This window comes from Maylandia zebra, linkage group LG7 (genome assembly GCF_041146795.1).
Source record: "Maylandia zebra isolate NMK-2024a linkage group LG7, Mzebra_GT3a, whole genome shotgun sequence".
Classification (NCBI taxonomy): domain Eukaryota; kingdom Metazoa; phylum Chordata; class Actinopteri; order Cichliformes; family Cichlidae; genus Maylandia; species Maylandia zebra.
In genome coordinates this window covers 52,954,081-52,971,857 of record NC_135173.1, presented here as the reverse complement: position 1 = coordinate 52,971,857, position 17,777 = coordinate 52,954,081, and the positions used below count along the sequence as shown (strand labels likewise).

Below are 17,777 nucleotides of genomic sequence, written 5' to 3'. Positions count from 1 at the left end.
CAGCACAACAATCTGGAGACCCACGATGGCCTGTACCGGAGATGGCGGGCCCCCGGTCAGGGCAGAGATCTCCTGCAGCTGTTGGTGCCTCGGTCGCTGCGGTCGCAGGTGCTTGAGCTGGTCCACGGCTTGGTGGGGGCAGGACACTATGGGAACGCCAAAACTCTCCGCCGCCTCAGGGGACGGTTCTACTGGCCTGGCTGTCGACGGGATGTGGAACTTCATGTGCACTGCTGTGACACCTGCACAGCACAGAAGGGCCCAACTCAACGCTACACTGCCCCCCTTCAGCAGTACCTGGTGGGGGCCCCAATGGAAAGAGTGGGAGTGGACGTCCTGGGGCCTTTCCCCGTCACAGAGTCAGGGAACCGGTATGTGTTGGTGGCTATGGACTATTTCACGAAGTGGCCAGAGGCCTACGCGGTGCCGGACCAGAGCGCAACGACGACGGCTGAGAAGCTGGTGGAGGAGATGTTCACCCGTTTTGGGGTCCCGGCTGAGCTCCACAGTGACCAGGGGCGTAACTTTGAATCGAAGGTCTTTGGGGAGATCTGCCGGCGACTGGGGGTGGAGAAAACGAGAACCACACCGCTCCACCCACAAAGCGATGGCTTGGTTGAGCGCTTCAACCACACGCTGGCCACCCAGCTCGCCATTCTCACCAGCCAACACCAGCGAGATTGGGACCGACATCTGCCCCTGGTCCTTTGGTCGTATCGGACTGCGGTGCAGGAGTCCAGCCAGTGCACACCTGCCGCTCTGGTGTTTGGATGGGAGCTCCGGACGCCTGTGGATCTGGTGTTCGGGTCCCCCCCCCGAGCCGGAGATTGATGGTGGGCCAGAGATGGACTACTACAGGAGGCTCAGGGAGCGGCTGCAGGTGGTTCATGACTACACCCGCCAGGCCCAGGCCAGCGCCGGAGTACGACAGAAAAGAGCCTACGACACCAAGTGCCGAGGGGGGGTTTTCATGCCTGGCGACAAGGTTTGGGTGTAGTGCCCGGTTCGCAAGAGAGGAGTGTCCCCCAAACTCTGCAGTCACTGGCAAGGGCCGGCAGAGGTTGTGGAGCGGCTAACAGACGTGGTGTACCGTATCCGCATGCCGGGCCCGGGGCGTGTGGTGGTGTTGCACCGGGACAGGCTCTCACTGTACCGACCGCTCGCTCCAGCAGACGCCGGAGCAGACGCCGGAGCAGGGGATGATGGTGGCACCCCATGTTCTGACCCGAGTGACTTTTCCCCCGCCGGTCGTGACCAGCCGGTGCGCCAAAAGAAGGCACCTGAACATTTGCAGGACTTTGTGTGGGGTAATGGGTCGGGGACGACTGACCCCTTAGGTGGGGGCTATGTAGCGGGTCGGGGCTGTTCGGGGTTCTGTTTGTACAGTGATGTTTTGTTTATGTTGCCATAGTGACAGGTGACGCCCTCTCGCTGCGACGGTGTGTCCTTCCAGGGTCAGAGGGCGCCCTGTGTTGTTGTTGTTTTTTTCGCTGTGCTGTGGCCGCGCTGAGCATTAGCTAGCGGCAGTGTTTTCTGGAATTGTTAATAAACGGCTGTGCTCCCTGGCTAGCTCACGGAAGCAAGACCAAACGACACCTCCGTCTCCTCTTCTGAGCTCGCCACAATATGCAACATTCTCTGACTGGAAGACATTTGTTTAACATTTAAACCTTTTTTCTGCACATTCCAGCACATAAAATAAAATATTTTTTGTGTTTACACTCAGTCTTTCAAATAGATGCAAGTAAAACACAGCAGAAAATAAATAAAATCAAAGACTAGCGGTCCTGTTGCTCTATTTTCACCTGTAAAGCAGGAGTGGGGTAGGCGGAGGTTTACCCTGGTGCAGGTGTGCCGCAGCGGTCAGTGGAAGAATCCGCGAGTTTCTCTGTGAATTTCCCATTACGTGGTAGCGCACTAGGTGCTTGCTTGGAAGTTTAGGGGGTTTTTTTCGCTGTAAAAAGAAGTTTTCTTCCCACCACAATGGACGCTAATGTTTTTGTCCCTTTTTGTGGAATCAAACTCAAAGTAAGGTCAGTACTTCCACGCTTTAAACGCTGCATGCCGCATTCGATATATTATCCATTGTTGATCTGCACACAGCTGTTGTCACAGATGTTGCACTGGCTTACCTCACTGTCATGAGACATTCTTGCAAAAAAATCATGGTTTTAGTAACGCAGTAACGCAGCGTTCCTACGGGAAAGTAACAGTAATCTAATTACCGTTTTTGCAATAATAATCCCTTACTCTACTCGTTACTTGAAAAAGGTAATCGGATTACAGTAACGCGTTACTGTCCATCTCTGGTCCCCGCAGACTTCCAAATTTAAAACAGACATAAACATGTTTACAGGCCGTTAAATGAAACGGTCTATGATTATTCACTCTGTGGAATATTTTTTTCACAACTTATCAATTGAAATTATTTTGAAGACTGAATGAAATCCACTCCATCACCTTAAGTATAAATTAAAGTCTGCTACATTTGATGTGCCTTCACACAGGCCACGAACGCCATGTCTGCGCTGTACCAGTCTAACACGAAGAGCATTTCTGTAACTTCAAGACAACACTGCATGTACTATGTAGTATGAATTGCAAGTTACAGTTTTACTAGTAGTTACTTGAAGTGCCACTATCTTGGATTGTTAAGTAAGGTTTGATGGGGCTATTCCAATTTTCAGAGTTAGAATTCTGACTAAAGGGGACATTCCAGTTGAAATTTCAACTGGGAACTCATAAATTCTGACTTTCATGTGCAGGCTGTAGGATGTGTTTTATTAATAAGCAAATACTCCCATGCCATGACGGGAAGCAATGCCATGAGGCACCAACCAAGCAGTTAATATCTTTAAAATTAATATGTACTAACCAACCTATTAGATTCAGGGGTGTTGCCACATCGAGTTACATTATGCCAGCACAGTCTAGCTGGTAGCTGTCAGCTGAGTGTCACATCATTAGACCAACTCCATGACCTACACTTTTCATCTCCATGTTGTCGTAACAATATGGCTCACTGTGCCTAAACTTAATGGCAATGCCAATATTGAAATTTAATTTATTATTGGTGGTTAGCATTGTTGCCTTGCAGCAAGAAGGTCCTGAGTTCAACTCCACCACCTTACCGGGGCCTGTGTGTGTGGAGTTTGCATGTTCCCCCCGTGTTTGTGTGGATTCTCTCCAGGTACTCCTGCTTTTCCCTATGCAGGGTTTCCGCCTTTGTGTTACAAGCTAAGTTGCCAAATGTTAAATGTTATAGTTGCACGCAGCACATTGCACAGATGAGACAGTTTATGTTGCTGCGACTGTTTGTATTCCTGTGCCACAGGAAAGATAATTAATCATGTTGAAAAAAAATATGGTAAAAATTGCAAAACAATACATTAAGTTCAACTTCCCACATTTATCTGTTTGGGTCACAGTATTGTTAACCAAACTTCATGCCATATAAACAGCCCTGTTATGCATACCGCAAAGGTAATATATTTTTGTCAGGCTGGGAAAGGACATTCTTAAACGCGTGTAATGTCAGGAAATTTTTTGTGATGATGTGCAGCGCTCATTAGTTTTTCAGATAACACATTCCCTGCGGGGATATGGCAGCCAGCTCCTGCATTGCTAAGTGAAGCGCTGACAGCTGTGACATCAAATCACTGTTTGAAAGCGTAACTCATCACTACAACATTGTGTCATCATAAAAAGGAGGCCATACCTGCTAGTGTCGGTGCAGCAAGCCTCACATCATGACAGCCAGCTGCACCAATCTGCAGCATGAAAGAGGTGGGTGGCAGGTGGGGGCTAAAGGATCTGTGGCACTGAGAGAGGGGGAGGTGAGAATGATGCACAGAGAATAGGAGGAGTAGATAATGTAGGAGGGCAAAGTGGAGTTTGAAGTACTGTATTACATGGGATGAGGGAAAGCACTGGCAAAAACAGAAGGAGTTAAAGCAGAGACGGCAAAAAAAGATGAGAAGAAAATCTGTCAGTTGTTTGAACAGATTGGCAATAATGTCATTTAATACATATTCTGTTTGAAATTCACAGTCTGTCCAAATTCACTCTCAGAAAGGGCGTCGCCTATCTGATGACATTCAAACGTTTTGTCCAATCAGCAGCTTAGCCATGGATTCAAAGGGACTCTGATATGACAGATGACAGCTAAAACTTATCCAAGCCATCCAGATGTGTCAGCTTACATCATATCTTTGTGATATCTGGCTTTTCGGGACCCGGAATGGAAGTGACAAGAGAGTGTTTTCTAAGGCAGTTCCTTGGTGATGCAGCTGTCACACTGACACAGAGAAAAAGAAAGTCATAAAGGCTGTGTACACAATGTACATGCCTGTATTTGCATCCTCCCGCTTGTAATTGACGTGGAACTTTCAAATTGAAATTGTTTGAATGAACTCAGCTGAGTGATTTTGACAAGTAGAATACCGTATGCTGCAAGCGCGGTCTGTCTTTTCTTTTTTTTTCCCCTCCGTGTCACAGGAAAGCTTGAGGTAGACTTGTCTGAATGGTTACAAAGCAGCAGGGGGTCCCAGGCAATAGTATTCCCTCAGGTGCTTTGCAGACTTTATGCCAAGTTTGCGCAGGCCACACGCTGAGTTTGTTCAGCCATCTGAAATTGTCGCCACAATTTTGAAGTCAAGAATAAGACTCGGTTGGCTGATTGTTTTAAAAGACTTTCATTCTCAAGCATGCCAAATGTGGTAAAGGAAAAAGATTGTTCTCTGCAAATGAATGTGGAGTATCATCCAGATTCAACAGAACTACACAGGCAAACTCATTTGTATCCCTGCGCTACCATATGGGTTTCTGCTGTAGCACAACAGTTTCACACATCTGCCTTTCTTGTTTGGTTCAAACACTCCTCTCGGTGCATATTGTAAGTTAATTTAGATATACTTGTATCCCCTGAAAAAGTTGTCTTTTCTCATACTCATCAGTGACGGTGAACTACTGTGCCTCGATGAATTTATTGTCTGTGTGCAGAGGTGCTAGTTTCTTCATTACATGGCTGATCCACGTGAATTCGAGCAGATTTGAAGCCGGGCTTACTTTCTTGCCGAGGATTTCACTGCAAATTGATGCGGTCCCTTTTACAACGTCCTCGCCTGGGTACTGACAGAGCCTCGATAAATCAAGGCAATCACAACGACATGGGGGAAGACATTGCCATAAATTCCACAGGGACCGTAAATGTACAGAATCTAAGCACATCTGTAGACGCTACCTGTCTCGCTCTGTTTCATGCTAATGGCACTTTCCTTTTGTTGTCTTTTTATCCATCTTCTTCTTGATTTCAAAGACTCCCATGTCAACATTTATCCTTTCATGATTTTAACAGTCGTGTCACTTTAATCCTTCACCGGCTTCCAGATGATTGTTCCACACTTCAAATGGAATTCATAATTAGTAAAGTCATTGACAGAAAGAGGATTAGAGCAGAGGATATGCCATTATGCATTATTTGGTTGCGTCTCTCCACAAACACTTGTTGCACTTGTCAGTCGTGGGTCTTGGCCATTCCCATTTGAGGCTCCGGTTAGCGAGATGACAGCCTGTAGAGCATCATTCTGAGCATTTAAATAAACCTGAGGATCCCGCAGAGTTTATTTTGAAATTTTCACGCACATTGACAGCTTCTCTTGAAAATAAAATCGAAAAATGTTGCCATAATGGAACCATCCATGACATTTTTGTATCCGTGATAGTTTTATGTACTGTGTACTATAGCATATACAGTTTGTATTGTATAAGATATATATTTAAACTGAAATTACAAATAATAATTTAATTGCATTCATAAAACTAACTCTATAACCCGCAGCAACCATTCCTCTTCTCCTCTTTCTCCATATATACACATTTCTGTACCTGCTCATTGACTGTTATAAATGGCTGTATATTTAGGGCAGCACAGCATGCCTGAAATGGTGATGTAGAGTTGTGTTTTGCTGCTAAATTTATTTTGAAGATCCTGTACAGTTTTTCATTTGCCAGACATAGCATATAGACACCTGAGTTCTATTCTGTCATGTTTATATCTCAGATGCATTTTTAGATTTTATGACTTTAGATTTAGATTTATCTATGTTGTTAGTTTGATGGTGAATCAATGCAATGAAATCTCCTGTTGATGTCCACTAACTGGTCTATGTCCGATGTATCTATTCTATTCTGTACATAAACTAAAACTGCATACATATAGAAATCTAGGTTAGACAAAACTGAGTAATGGAGCAGAACAGTTGGTTAGATAGTTTGAGTACAGCCACTGACTGGAATCACAGTTTACACATAGGTGTCTGTAGAGGTTTGAGAGCAATATCAGCCATACAGTGGAAACACACTAGTCACATGTTTATGTCTGACTCACCAACAACACCTGCTTGAAATCTGCACATTGCGATCTTGGAGATGAGTATGCCTCTCAAGTGTCTGTGTGGGTCATCTCTGGCCTTGGCTATTCTACAACCTTTTTTCAGGTTCTCACAGATCTTCCCACAGGTCAAGTATGTACAAACCTCAGCAAATGATCCAATTAGTAACAGCAAAGAAAGTGATGAAAATCTACCACGTCCTTCTCTGTAGGTTTCTAATAATAATAATAATAATAATAACTAAAACATACATTTCTTTGCTGGGTACTTATGTTGTACCTCAATTGCAATCCCTTCGGAAAATTGAACATTGATGATTCAAGTTAGTGTTAAGAGCAAAGATATCACGCATTATCTTCTTATAGCTATCTAGGCAACTTCATAGGATGTAGACTGTTAATACAAGGCTTTGCAGTATGCAAGAGTGGGTGACGTCACCCACTGGTGTGAGGACTAAAGTTTTGTATTTTAGCTCTTGTGGTTCATGTGATTGTCTTTGGACAAGACAACAGAGTTGTTGAGTTATCAGCTATCGGCCTCGAGGTTGCTGGTTAAGTGACATCAAACGCTGATGGATGTTTTATAGGAGCCTGAGCAGTCAGCGTGAATTACAAAGATACGCAAACCACTTTTCACTCTTCATAACAGCTGGGTCTCGAGAGGATCCTGCAGAAAAAGCAGTGTAGCTCTTTCACTTCTCCATTTTTTTAAATAAATTGCCCCTTTAGGTCGCAGAACTCCCCTGAGCAACATCCTTTTATGAAGATGACCCGTGCCGGCTGAAATTTTCCAGACAGTTTCAGCACCTTCAGTCTTCCACTGTGAATCACTACAGTCAGCATTTATCACAACGCCCCGCTGTGGGGCCAACTGCCAGTTACGTTTTTTACTCGGTGGTGGTAAAACCTCGGTGCTGCAATATTTAAATGGATGTTGAATGTGTCTTCCTTTCAGATGATATTTTTTCACTCATATCCACTCAAAATCTAAAGCTGGTCATGGTGTAATGTGTCTATCGACCAGCAGGTGGAGAAGTTATATGAACCGTTTGATCCTCAAGCCCCCACCCCTGTCCCTCCTCTGCCTCATGCTGCTCCCGATGTGAGAAGTTCCTGCATAAACTTCCACTCCACAGAGGGAGAACATATGTGGGAGATCTAACAGAGGCACACCACAAAGAACAGACAAAGAAACTTTTGAGCTGGACCTATTTCCTATTCTTGGATTGTTTTCTCAAATCAGGGTCTTCATGTGTATGGATCACTTTGTCAAAACATAGTGTGGATGTTTGATTGTGGAGTGTAAATGTAACTGCTGTAGACATGGATACATCATTTACTGTGAGACCTCTTGTCCTTGCCCTTCTGCTCTCCCTTCATCTGCACTTACACCTTTTTGTTTGGGCTGCTATGGACTCCTGCTATGATGAGGAGGGTGTGCCAAGCAGCTGTATGCCCAAGTTTGAGAATATTGCCTTCAGTCGCACGGTGGTGGCTTCCAATGTGTGTGGTTCTCCACCTGAGGACTACTGCATGCAGACAGGGTCAACTCGTTCATGCCACATCTGTGATGCCTCAGATCCATACCTAAGCCACAATACCAGCCTCCTGACAGACTTCCACCGGAATGAGGAGCCCACATGGTGGCAAAGTCAGTCCATGTACTTTCGTATCCAATATCCCAACTCCGTGAACCTCACCCTTCACCTCGGTAAGAGCACACATCCTGAACACTTAATTTAAATATCTGTCTTTACGTTACTTTGGTCTAATAGCTATGTCTAGAGTTCACTTATAGTCTCTGTTATACTAATGTTGTGTATAAATATGTTTATAATACGGGACTGCATTTGTTGTTTTGATGATCTGAGCCTCTACAGACCTGCAGTCTGTAGAGGCTCAGATAGACTCCAGTCTGGTGTGAATCTCACAGAAATACAGTACATGTTAGGGTTGTTTTTTTTTGCACACTGAAATTTGGTACCATCAGCTTTTTAGGTTTCTGGACACCCATATCTTCATGCATTATTCTGTGTATTGTGAGGCCTTTGATGGAGAAATCTTTAATCCAACACAGATGTGCTGCAGAACACATGATTTTTGTTAGGCCGCCTTGACTCTGAGGTTAACACTTTGGCCCAGACATAGCTTAGACTTCTGGTATTTCAGTGAGGACACTTTCACAAGAGCGTGTCTGAGAATTTGGTGGGATTTTACATGAAGATAACCAGTTGCATCTGACATGCATAAACAGGCACCAAGTAACGGTCTTCAGGCTCACAGTATCGTTAATTTAGCCCACATGCTGTCATGGAGTATGAACCCATTCAATTCTGGCTGCCACTCAACTTATTTTAAGAATATGATTTGGCCCAGAATCAAACTTTGATAGCACCACATCACAGAGCCTTCATAGATAGCATTAAAAACAAATCAGACTGTTATCTAACCTTTTTTTTTTTAAACTTGACATCCACACTTTCACATGGTGTCATTACAAATTAGCATTAATCTTCTGCTACAGGTTAAATTCACAGTTTTGCAGATATAGAACTGACTATGAATGAAACTGAAGCCATCATGTGTTTTTTAGAGAAACTGTAGGCAATAAGTAGCTTATAATAATAAGAATAACAAGAAGAGGGACACGGGAAGTTAGCGAGGCATTTACATGAATCATATTTGGAAGGCAATAGATATTTGTCAGGAAGGTAAATTAATTTGCATTACCTGGGACTTTTTCTGCAAATCAGACACACAAGTTAAATCATATTTTTTTTGTTTTGTTTTTGTTTTAAATTGCCTTCTTTGTGTCCTCTTTCCCCCTGAAAAAATGCCTCTGACGCACATTTTGTGCACTGTGAACACATTTGACATTTCTCACTCCAGCCATTAACATCATTATCCCATTACCATGCTGTGCAAAACTGCTGAAATAAGCAGCACAGCACATTTGGCACTATAACTGAATTAAAATGTGGCGATTACTGTTAAAACGCATTAATACAAATCTTTTTATGCAATTATTTTCCCCGTTCCATTTATTTTTTTGAGCTGGGCTTGTGTGCCTTTCTGCAATTAAAGGTCTCTTATCACCAAGATGGTTCATATATGTATTTGACATACCCGGGAAAAATATTTAGCTTATTTCTTATAACGTCGATTTTAACACTGATGTCATTTTAATTACTTTTTATGCAGAGCATTATATTAAGCACATTTGATTCAAAGTCTGAACAGAGAAATTTCCCGATCTCCCCTCTTTTGGCTTTATTCTGCCTGCAAAAAATACAGAAACAGTCCAAACACACAAAATTGTTTTTTCCCAAATGAAGAGAAGTCAGCAGTGTCTTCTTCCTATATTATGCCATAGGCAGGTTGTTAACAAGACAGCACACCCACAACAAATCAGCCTACACAGCTAACAATAGTTCTGAAAATGACAATGGTCCTGAATGCTAAAATGAGATCTGTCTGTATTCCAGTTAAGCTATACCTAGCAACTGAAACTCATACTTCACAAAGTCAACTTTAGGAAAAGTTGATACTTTTTAGATGCTAAAAGTAGGGAAAAAAACAATTGGTTTTTTTTCACGTCTTTGTTGATTTTTTTATTATGTGCTGATGTTGACAAAAGTGCTATTTTGGGGTTAAAAGCAGGTGTAAATGATTATTTTTGCAGTTCCACTCAGTTCACTCAAATTAAATGGGAACTATCTCACAAAAACACTCTAATTACATTGTTGCCAATTTCAGTAGAATGGCATTGCAAGAAATCTCCTCTGGGTTTTATTTTTATAAAACAAACTTCATTCAAAGAAGCAAATGGTGGAATTTATTCAAATGCCTCTTTTGTTCCAACAAAATGACAAGCAAGTGCTTTTTGCTTTTTTCTGTTATATCCGACATTGGGTTTGTAGATTTTAATTTCTCTGTTTATTAATAACAATGCAAAAGATAAATAAGTCTCCAATAACACCAGAAAAAGTTGCCAGATTTGTCGCTAAGGGGGTCTGAAAACTCACTAAATATAGCGACAAAGTCGCTAAGTTCGCAACACTGCATGTACAGTGGCCCTGAGAGGCCAAACGGACTGCAAAACGGACCAAAATGACTGCTCTCCGGGGGTCTAAGTGTTAAGAAAACACAAGCAATAAGAAAAACGCTGCAAAAGCACACAAAACATAACAGAAGTAAGAAAAACGACAACGGAAATAGGAAAAAATAAAACAGAAATAGGAAAAACGACAACGGAAATAGGAAAAAATAAAACAGAAATAGGAAAAACGACAACGGAAATAGGAAAAAACAAAAAGGAAATAGGAAAAACAGAAACTGATTTTCAAAAGCACAAGGGAAGTGTTTCTGGGGAGACAATAACCTGACGGACCAGTTGCAGGAACCAAAATATGCTAAGAATTGCACTGGGAGACACTTAAAAGAACTGGAGGTTCTATCGGTTTTGTGAGGAAAGAAAAGATGAAAGCGTATTAGCCTAACTTTTAGCCTAAAAATACGTCATCAGTATTATATGAATCATGATAAATCATGCCTACCATGTTTGGGGTTCCTGCAACTGGTCCGTCGGGTTATTGTCTCCCCAGAAACACTTCCCTTGTGTTTTTTTCCTATTTCCGTTGTCGTTTTTCCCATTTCTGTTTTGTTTTGTGTGCTTTTGCAGCGTTTTTCTTATTGCTGGTGTTTTCTTAAGTTGCACTCCGTTTGGCCTCTCGTAGACATGCTCTGTTTTGTGTTAAACATGTAATTTGATTGTTGCAAATGTTAATAAATCAGTTTTCATGTTTGATTTAAATATTCTAAATATTCTTCTCAATAACCTTGAGAGACGTATTCCCAGAAATATGTTTACATAACAGAGTTAGTTCACTCTGACACAATACCTTATCAAAACATTCCCTAAGCCCTCACCTTCTGGTTTGTGCCCTACTATTTTATAATGTATTGCTTTAATGTACAGCTACTGGAAGGCTATCTATATTATCAATAAACAAATAGAATAAATACAGAGGTTGAGCAGCAGATCAAATATTTTATAATGGAGATAGCTTGACTGCATTCTCAGTTTGGGGTTACAAGTTTATTGGAGAAGTGCCTGCCAGTGTCCACTTGCCTGCCCTAGCCTGCCTGGGAGTGAGGGCTTTGATTCACTTGGTAAAAAGAGGAATGCATGGATTTTTTTCTGAACTTGAGTAAAATCTATCCAACTATATTCTCAGTGTGTATAGTCTGTAACATGTATCTATAGTATCTTTGTAGCAGGGGTTTATTTGGGCTGATAGCATTCAGGGAAGGCTTTTACTTGTTCACACATACATTTCATACATTTTCTTTATCCCCCAATCTTCCCCTACCTATGCAGTAGAGGGAAGATGAGTCCTCCCTGTCAGAAAGATGTGTTTCAAAGAAAAAAGAGACAAGGACAAAAATGATGAGAGAAGTTGAAAATGTCAGCGCACAGATGAGCGGTTACATCACGTGCTCTGAAAACAGGAAGTACCTCAATCAAATGGAGAGTATTGATTTCCAATAGCAAGCAGATGTCTGACTGTGCTTTGAGGCTTTGTTGTTTATATTTTCTGGCTAGTTCTTTTTCTGGAAAAAGGTGGCAGTGCTCCAGCTGCTGCAAAGGTATTTTCTTTGTTATTGGAGAGTTTGTTATTCTTCTAACTATTCCAGCACCTACAAGTCTGTCTCCCTGAGACTGAACTGACCTTTGCTCCCACTGCCCTATCTGCCAACTTTGTTTTCCTATACCCGGCGGCTTTGATGCTTCCATCCTGACACCGTATTCCTAAGTGAATGATGTCTAAGTTTTCACATCACACACTTTTATGTAACTGAATATCCCTAAATTTTGTATGCGTGGCATACTTTTGGTTCACATGAAAACTGTGTGATCCATCTGGGTAGTTGGCGGGGGGTTCTTTAGACATCACTGTTTCCCTTTGCCTCTCCAAACAAAACAAGCGCTCTCCGAAGGGAACGCAGGCAAATGCGGCGATGATAAACACAGCAGTAGGACGCAGGGACACACACTGCAGCCAGGTCAGAGCGGGTCTGTGGAAGAGTTAAGAGGAAAGGGGGAGTCGGGCTGCTTCAAGGGGAGTAAACAAAACATAATGAGGAAGAAGGGGTGGAAAAGAAAAAAAAAATGCCAGGCAGTTTGCTGGTAAGGAATTGGGGTCAGGTTTTTTCCCACAAAGACTGGATGAGCCACACACACACACACACACACACACACACACACACACACACACACACACACACACACACACACACATTCTAACAGCACCCACTGATGTCTGCAGCTGGTTCTCATTCAGCGCAGTGAAAGAAAAGCAACATCCTGTTTCTGATGTAAAACAACGATAAAAGTCTGCCTCATTCGGCGGGACGCCTTCACAGCCTGAGCATCGGCTCACATAGGACACGTAATCCTGTCACAGAGTAAGAATTGGTCTCAAACTCTGAGATATAGCGTGATCAGAGGACAAATCCACTCCCATATTTGATTGTTGATTTCAAAAATCTCCGCTCGGAGATTAAACAGAATGTAAACAGTCTACAGTGCTTGTGTTGGGTTTAGTCTGGGCAGATGAGAGTAGCTGTGTCAAGTTGACATGGATGAGTCAGAACAAGTCAGACATTGAACTTCTCCAGCATACGACGCTTATTCTCAGTAAACATTGTCAAAATATCCACGGTGCGTTTGTGTATCTGGAGAAAACATTGAAAGCTTAGGCTGGATCTTTAATGCACATGATTCTAGATCTGCTCTGTAAAGTCAAACAAGGCTGTTTTACCGGCCGTGCAAACTTAATTTTCAGTGCTCAATAGCGTCCCCCTTGGTATTAAGTTACAAGTAGTACATATCTACAACACTACTTTCAGGGAGTATGATTTTTAATACACTTCTTTGACCACTTAATATTGTATAACTTTTAGAGTTTTTCATGATAGTAAAATATAATTGTACATTATTCATAAAAAGGATTAGATGTTCATTTTACATCCCTGAAGTGTAAGAATGCTACTTATTTGGATGCATTTCACCATTGTACACAGTGTACAGGTATTCTTTTGTTATATGTTATATATATATATTCAACAACTAAAAAATCCCTTTGCTGTGCCCACATAAACTAATGAATATTTTAATGCACTCCTGAGTGAATATGGATCATGAATCATTAAACATTAGGCATAAAAACATACAAATATCATTTGCAATTAGTCTACATTTCATCACAGGGGATATCCAACAATTGCTTCATATTGTGCATCTTTTATGTCTCTTGCCTGAGTCCCAGCAGGGCTGAGCTCACCTCACGCAGTGAGTAAATGAAAGCTAAATGATCTTAGAGATCCCAAAGGAATGATACCATTAGAGATTTCTGCAGAGACAAGAGACAAAGATGCCTAGCTCTGACTTGGCAGAAAAATAGCAACAGATGTCATTACGGCTGTACCAGCGGATAGCACCCCTCCACGAATGTGCAGAGCGATTGAGACTTAGTATCTAATGATGTAGAAAAAATACCCCAGAGTGCACTGAAGAAGACTGTTAAGAGAGTTTCTACATGCTTCTTCTCATTCTGGTCTCAATATGACTTCATTTTGTGTCTACCCAGTTAATCCCCCACGATATGGCTCCAAGGTTATTGTTTGAACTGTCAACAATGAGTAAACAGTGGGGGTAATAACACCCCTCAATCAAAAAGAAGCATTGATTCAGGAAGAAGATGTCAGCTTTCTATATTAGGACAAGAGCTATAGCATTAATCACTGACCTCCCTACTGCAGGTGTCTAAACAGGAAGTGCTGTAAAGAAAAATATCCCCTCCTGACTCTGGCATGCAAACCGGTGGGCAACTGTTAGTGGCATCCTTTTATAACCTCTTCCTCTCATACCATCACAAATGTATCTAGGTCAGCGGTACCCAGCCCCCGGGCCATGGACCGGTACCAGTCTGTGAGTTGTTTGGTACCGAGGTGCGAGAGTTGAGGCTCGGGTGTAAAATTTATGGCTTTCAGGGTTTTTATCGTTAACTCAGTTTCCCTTGGTCTTCTTCCGTGTTGTAGTTGTGTGTCTTATTTTGAAAGAAATATTTATATGTTACCATAGCAACCAGAGAGCATTAAAGGGCCTTTTCGGGAGTAAAGTTACACAATTAGACAGTGAATTCATGTTTATTATTATTTTTGTTTTTGTCTGGGTTGAATCATTTTATTTTGTTGTATTTTTCTGCGACACCTTAAAGGCCTGTCCGTGAAAATATTGTCTGACATTAAACCGGGCTGTGGTGCAAAAAAGGTTGGGGACCGCTGATCTAGTTGATGTATTTTGAACCAACACTTTGTATTTCTTCATTTACGATGCAACAAATACAGCACAAGACGAGCAGATTTGCTAAATCCTCAACAGCAAGTCAAATGAAAAATCTGGTTGCATCTCCTCAATTGTGTTCGAGCTATTAGTTGCAGTGATTGCTTTTTTCTTTTTCACAAATTAAATCTGAAATTGTCTGTACTCATTTAGACCTTTTAATTCATATTTTATTTGTTTTTCACAGGGAAATCCTTTGAGATAACCTACATACGACTGAAATTCTACACCAGTCGACCAGAGAGCTTTGCCATCTACAAGCGTACAGAAAACGATGGGCCCTGGTTACCTTACCAGTATTACAGCGCTTCTTGTCGAAAGACCTATGAGAGAGACGCTAAAGGTTACATTCGCCCAGGGGATGATGAAAGGACTGCTTTATGTACAGACGAGTTCAGCGATATCTCACCCCTCACTGGAGGAAACGTGGCTTTCTCCACACTGGAAGGTCGGCCCAGTGCCTACAACTTTGACCAAAGCTTGGTGTTGCAGGTGAGCATGCATTTTGTTGGGTGACATGTATACATGTATTCATGACTGATAGTGTTTCATTGTGTGTTCTCCAGATATGCTGTTATTGCATTGGCAGTGTGTTTCGGATGATTGTTATGCTAAAATGTCACTTTTGCCAATCAGATAGCATTCCATGCTGGATCAATATCTATACTTCTCTGTGTAAATAAGTTAATCAATTTTGACGTGATATCCAACACCAGTTGCTCAACTGTAGACCCAAACCATGACAGAGCCTCAGTGCTTTTAAGGAGGCTGTAGACACTCACTTATGCCTCTCCTCTGTATGTATTTATGGCTATTTGAATCACAATTTAAAAACTGGAATCTATCGCTCCATCAGACCCATTGCCACTGATTTTCAAAGCTGTTTTCTTTACTTAATATAATCATAAACTGTAGAAAAGTGAAAGAAAAAAACTTTTTAAAAAATAAAAATCCAAAATGCATTCAAAAATACATATTTATCATAAATAGCAAATATTCATGTAGATATAACATGAAAAGAAATATTTGATACATTACATTGATGATAATCCACAATGGGTGCTAGCTTCTGCTCATATTAATTTTCTTAGAGGAAATGAATATATCTAAATGTGAGAATAAGCAGTAGCAGCAGGCTTTTCTCTGGATATCACAGCTGCTCGCGTGATAACAGTGTTAACAGCACCGCATAACTTGACGTAAAGTTTATAAGTGCATGTAATGTTCTTGCCCCCCCTTCAAGCACTGATTTTATCAAAGCCTCTCGACTGCACACACTTTCACACAAACAAACATCCCGTAGCCATGCATGTATATGCATGCCTTCAAGCATGTTATGTTTAGCTCTGATTAACATTGATGAAGCCTTGAGAGGGTTGTGCTGAATTAATGGAAGTCTCTTGTGGGCGAGTCTGGGAGGGGTGGGCACGGTGAACCGTATCTAAAAATGAGAAAATAAAGTACTTTATGCAGCCACTCCTTTTTCTTTGATGGTGCTATGAGTATGCATTCATACATGCATCTGTTCACAAGTTTCCTATATTGCAACTTAAGTTGGAAAACATTGGGTGAATTCCTTTATTATTAAGTATCGACCACCAGAAAGCCTTGATAATTACTGTATGTTCTAAATAGACAAAAGTAATCATGTCAAAATAAATTAAGCTGTCTAATTAGGACATAGAGATCCTACAAGACTGAAGGAACCATATGCTTCATACATTACTAATACTATTTATGAACATATGAAAGAAACATATGTGTGTGTGTGGTTGAAAATAGTGGAAAGAAAGTATGCAGTGGGCAAGCAGTGGATCCTATAAATTAACCAAAGAAATTTCAAGCAAAACATTTCCGGGGACTCATATGCAGCTGTTTTTTGTTTTTTCTAAAGCCACTGCCAACTTACAAACACACACTGATACACACTGGATTTTGGCACTGGTGACGTGCATGTTACAAATATGAAAGACCCTGTGGCGTCAAATTTAACATACTGGGTTAGTGTCGTTATTTAATTTGCAGGGATAATGTTGTTAAATGGAGCATTTCACCACAAACCACAATCTTGTCCTAATTGTAACCAAGTAGGTCTCTTTTTGTTTTTGTTTTGTGCTTAATAAGACCAGTGAGTGAAAACCAAAGCAAAAAGCAAGTGAAACGGAAAGGGGAAAGCACAATGCTCCCAAACTGGACACAAATCAATGGCTCTTGGCTGACTAACTGGTGACTTATTTCACCAACAGCCCTCCAGCTACCAAATGTGGACCTTGTTCCCTTTTTAGAAGAGGACCGTTACCTCTCCGAGTCTAATATTGCCATTGCCAGTGTTTTCTGACAGGCAGTAATTTACGTCCTGGCATCCTGGGATGACAAAACATTGAATTTGTAAGTTATTTCTGTAATTATGAGAGAGTTATTATTACTGTTATTATTATTATTATTTTTATTTTTAGCTGGACCTTAAATACTCAAAGCCATAAAGTCACTTGAAATGACATAAATCATATATACATGCAAAGTAATGTGAGCTTTGAGCTGTAAGTTATACAACTTTTATATTTCAAATTTAATGCAAAAGCACACGTAAAGACAAATGTATATTTATATTCATAACTTTGTAGACAGAGCTGGGTGCTATACCAGTAAAAATGTCCTGCATATTGATTTATCAACGACCACTGGGAGCAATGATGAGTGCAGGGAGAATGGACCTCTATTAAATGCGATCCCTCTTACTTTCGGCTTTAATCAAAAGTGCAGGTAACATAACAGTTAACAGCTGGGAGATGCTCCATCGCAACATTCAAGAACAGTAAAGAGAAATGGAGGATGAAAAGACAGACCCGAGAATGCACTAAAATAACTACTAACCAAGAGAGGAATCGTGTCTGCTGTGTAGAAAGCTTCAGTTTTATAAGACGGAAGTCATTCTGCTGTAATTTCTTGTTCCACTGCTTCGATGCTCCTGACTTTCAC

The 17,777-nt window shown here is 41.5% G+C and overlaps 1 protein-coding gene across 1 annotated transcript in view; it reads left to right on the top strand.

Moving 5' to 3' along the window:
• The first annotated feature begins 7,528 nt into the window (after positions 1-7,528).
• Positions 7,529-17,777, top strand: part of lamc3 (laminin, gamma 3) — a 151,087-nt gene continuing 140,838 nt past the window's right edge. The window contains exons 1-2 of the mRNA XM_004549823.3: positions 7,529-8,102; positions 14,986-15,290. Of these exons, the coding sequence (XP_004549880.3) occupies positions 7,715-8,102; positions 14,986-15,290 (693 nt within the window). The 5' untranslated portion in view covers positions 7,529-7,714. The remainder of the gene's footprint in view (positions 8,103-14,985; positions 15,291-17,777) is intronic.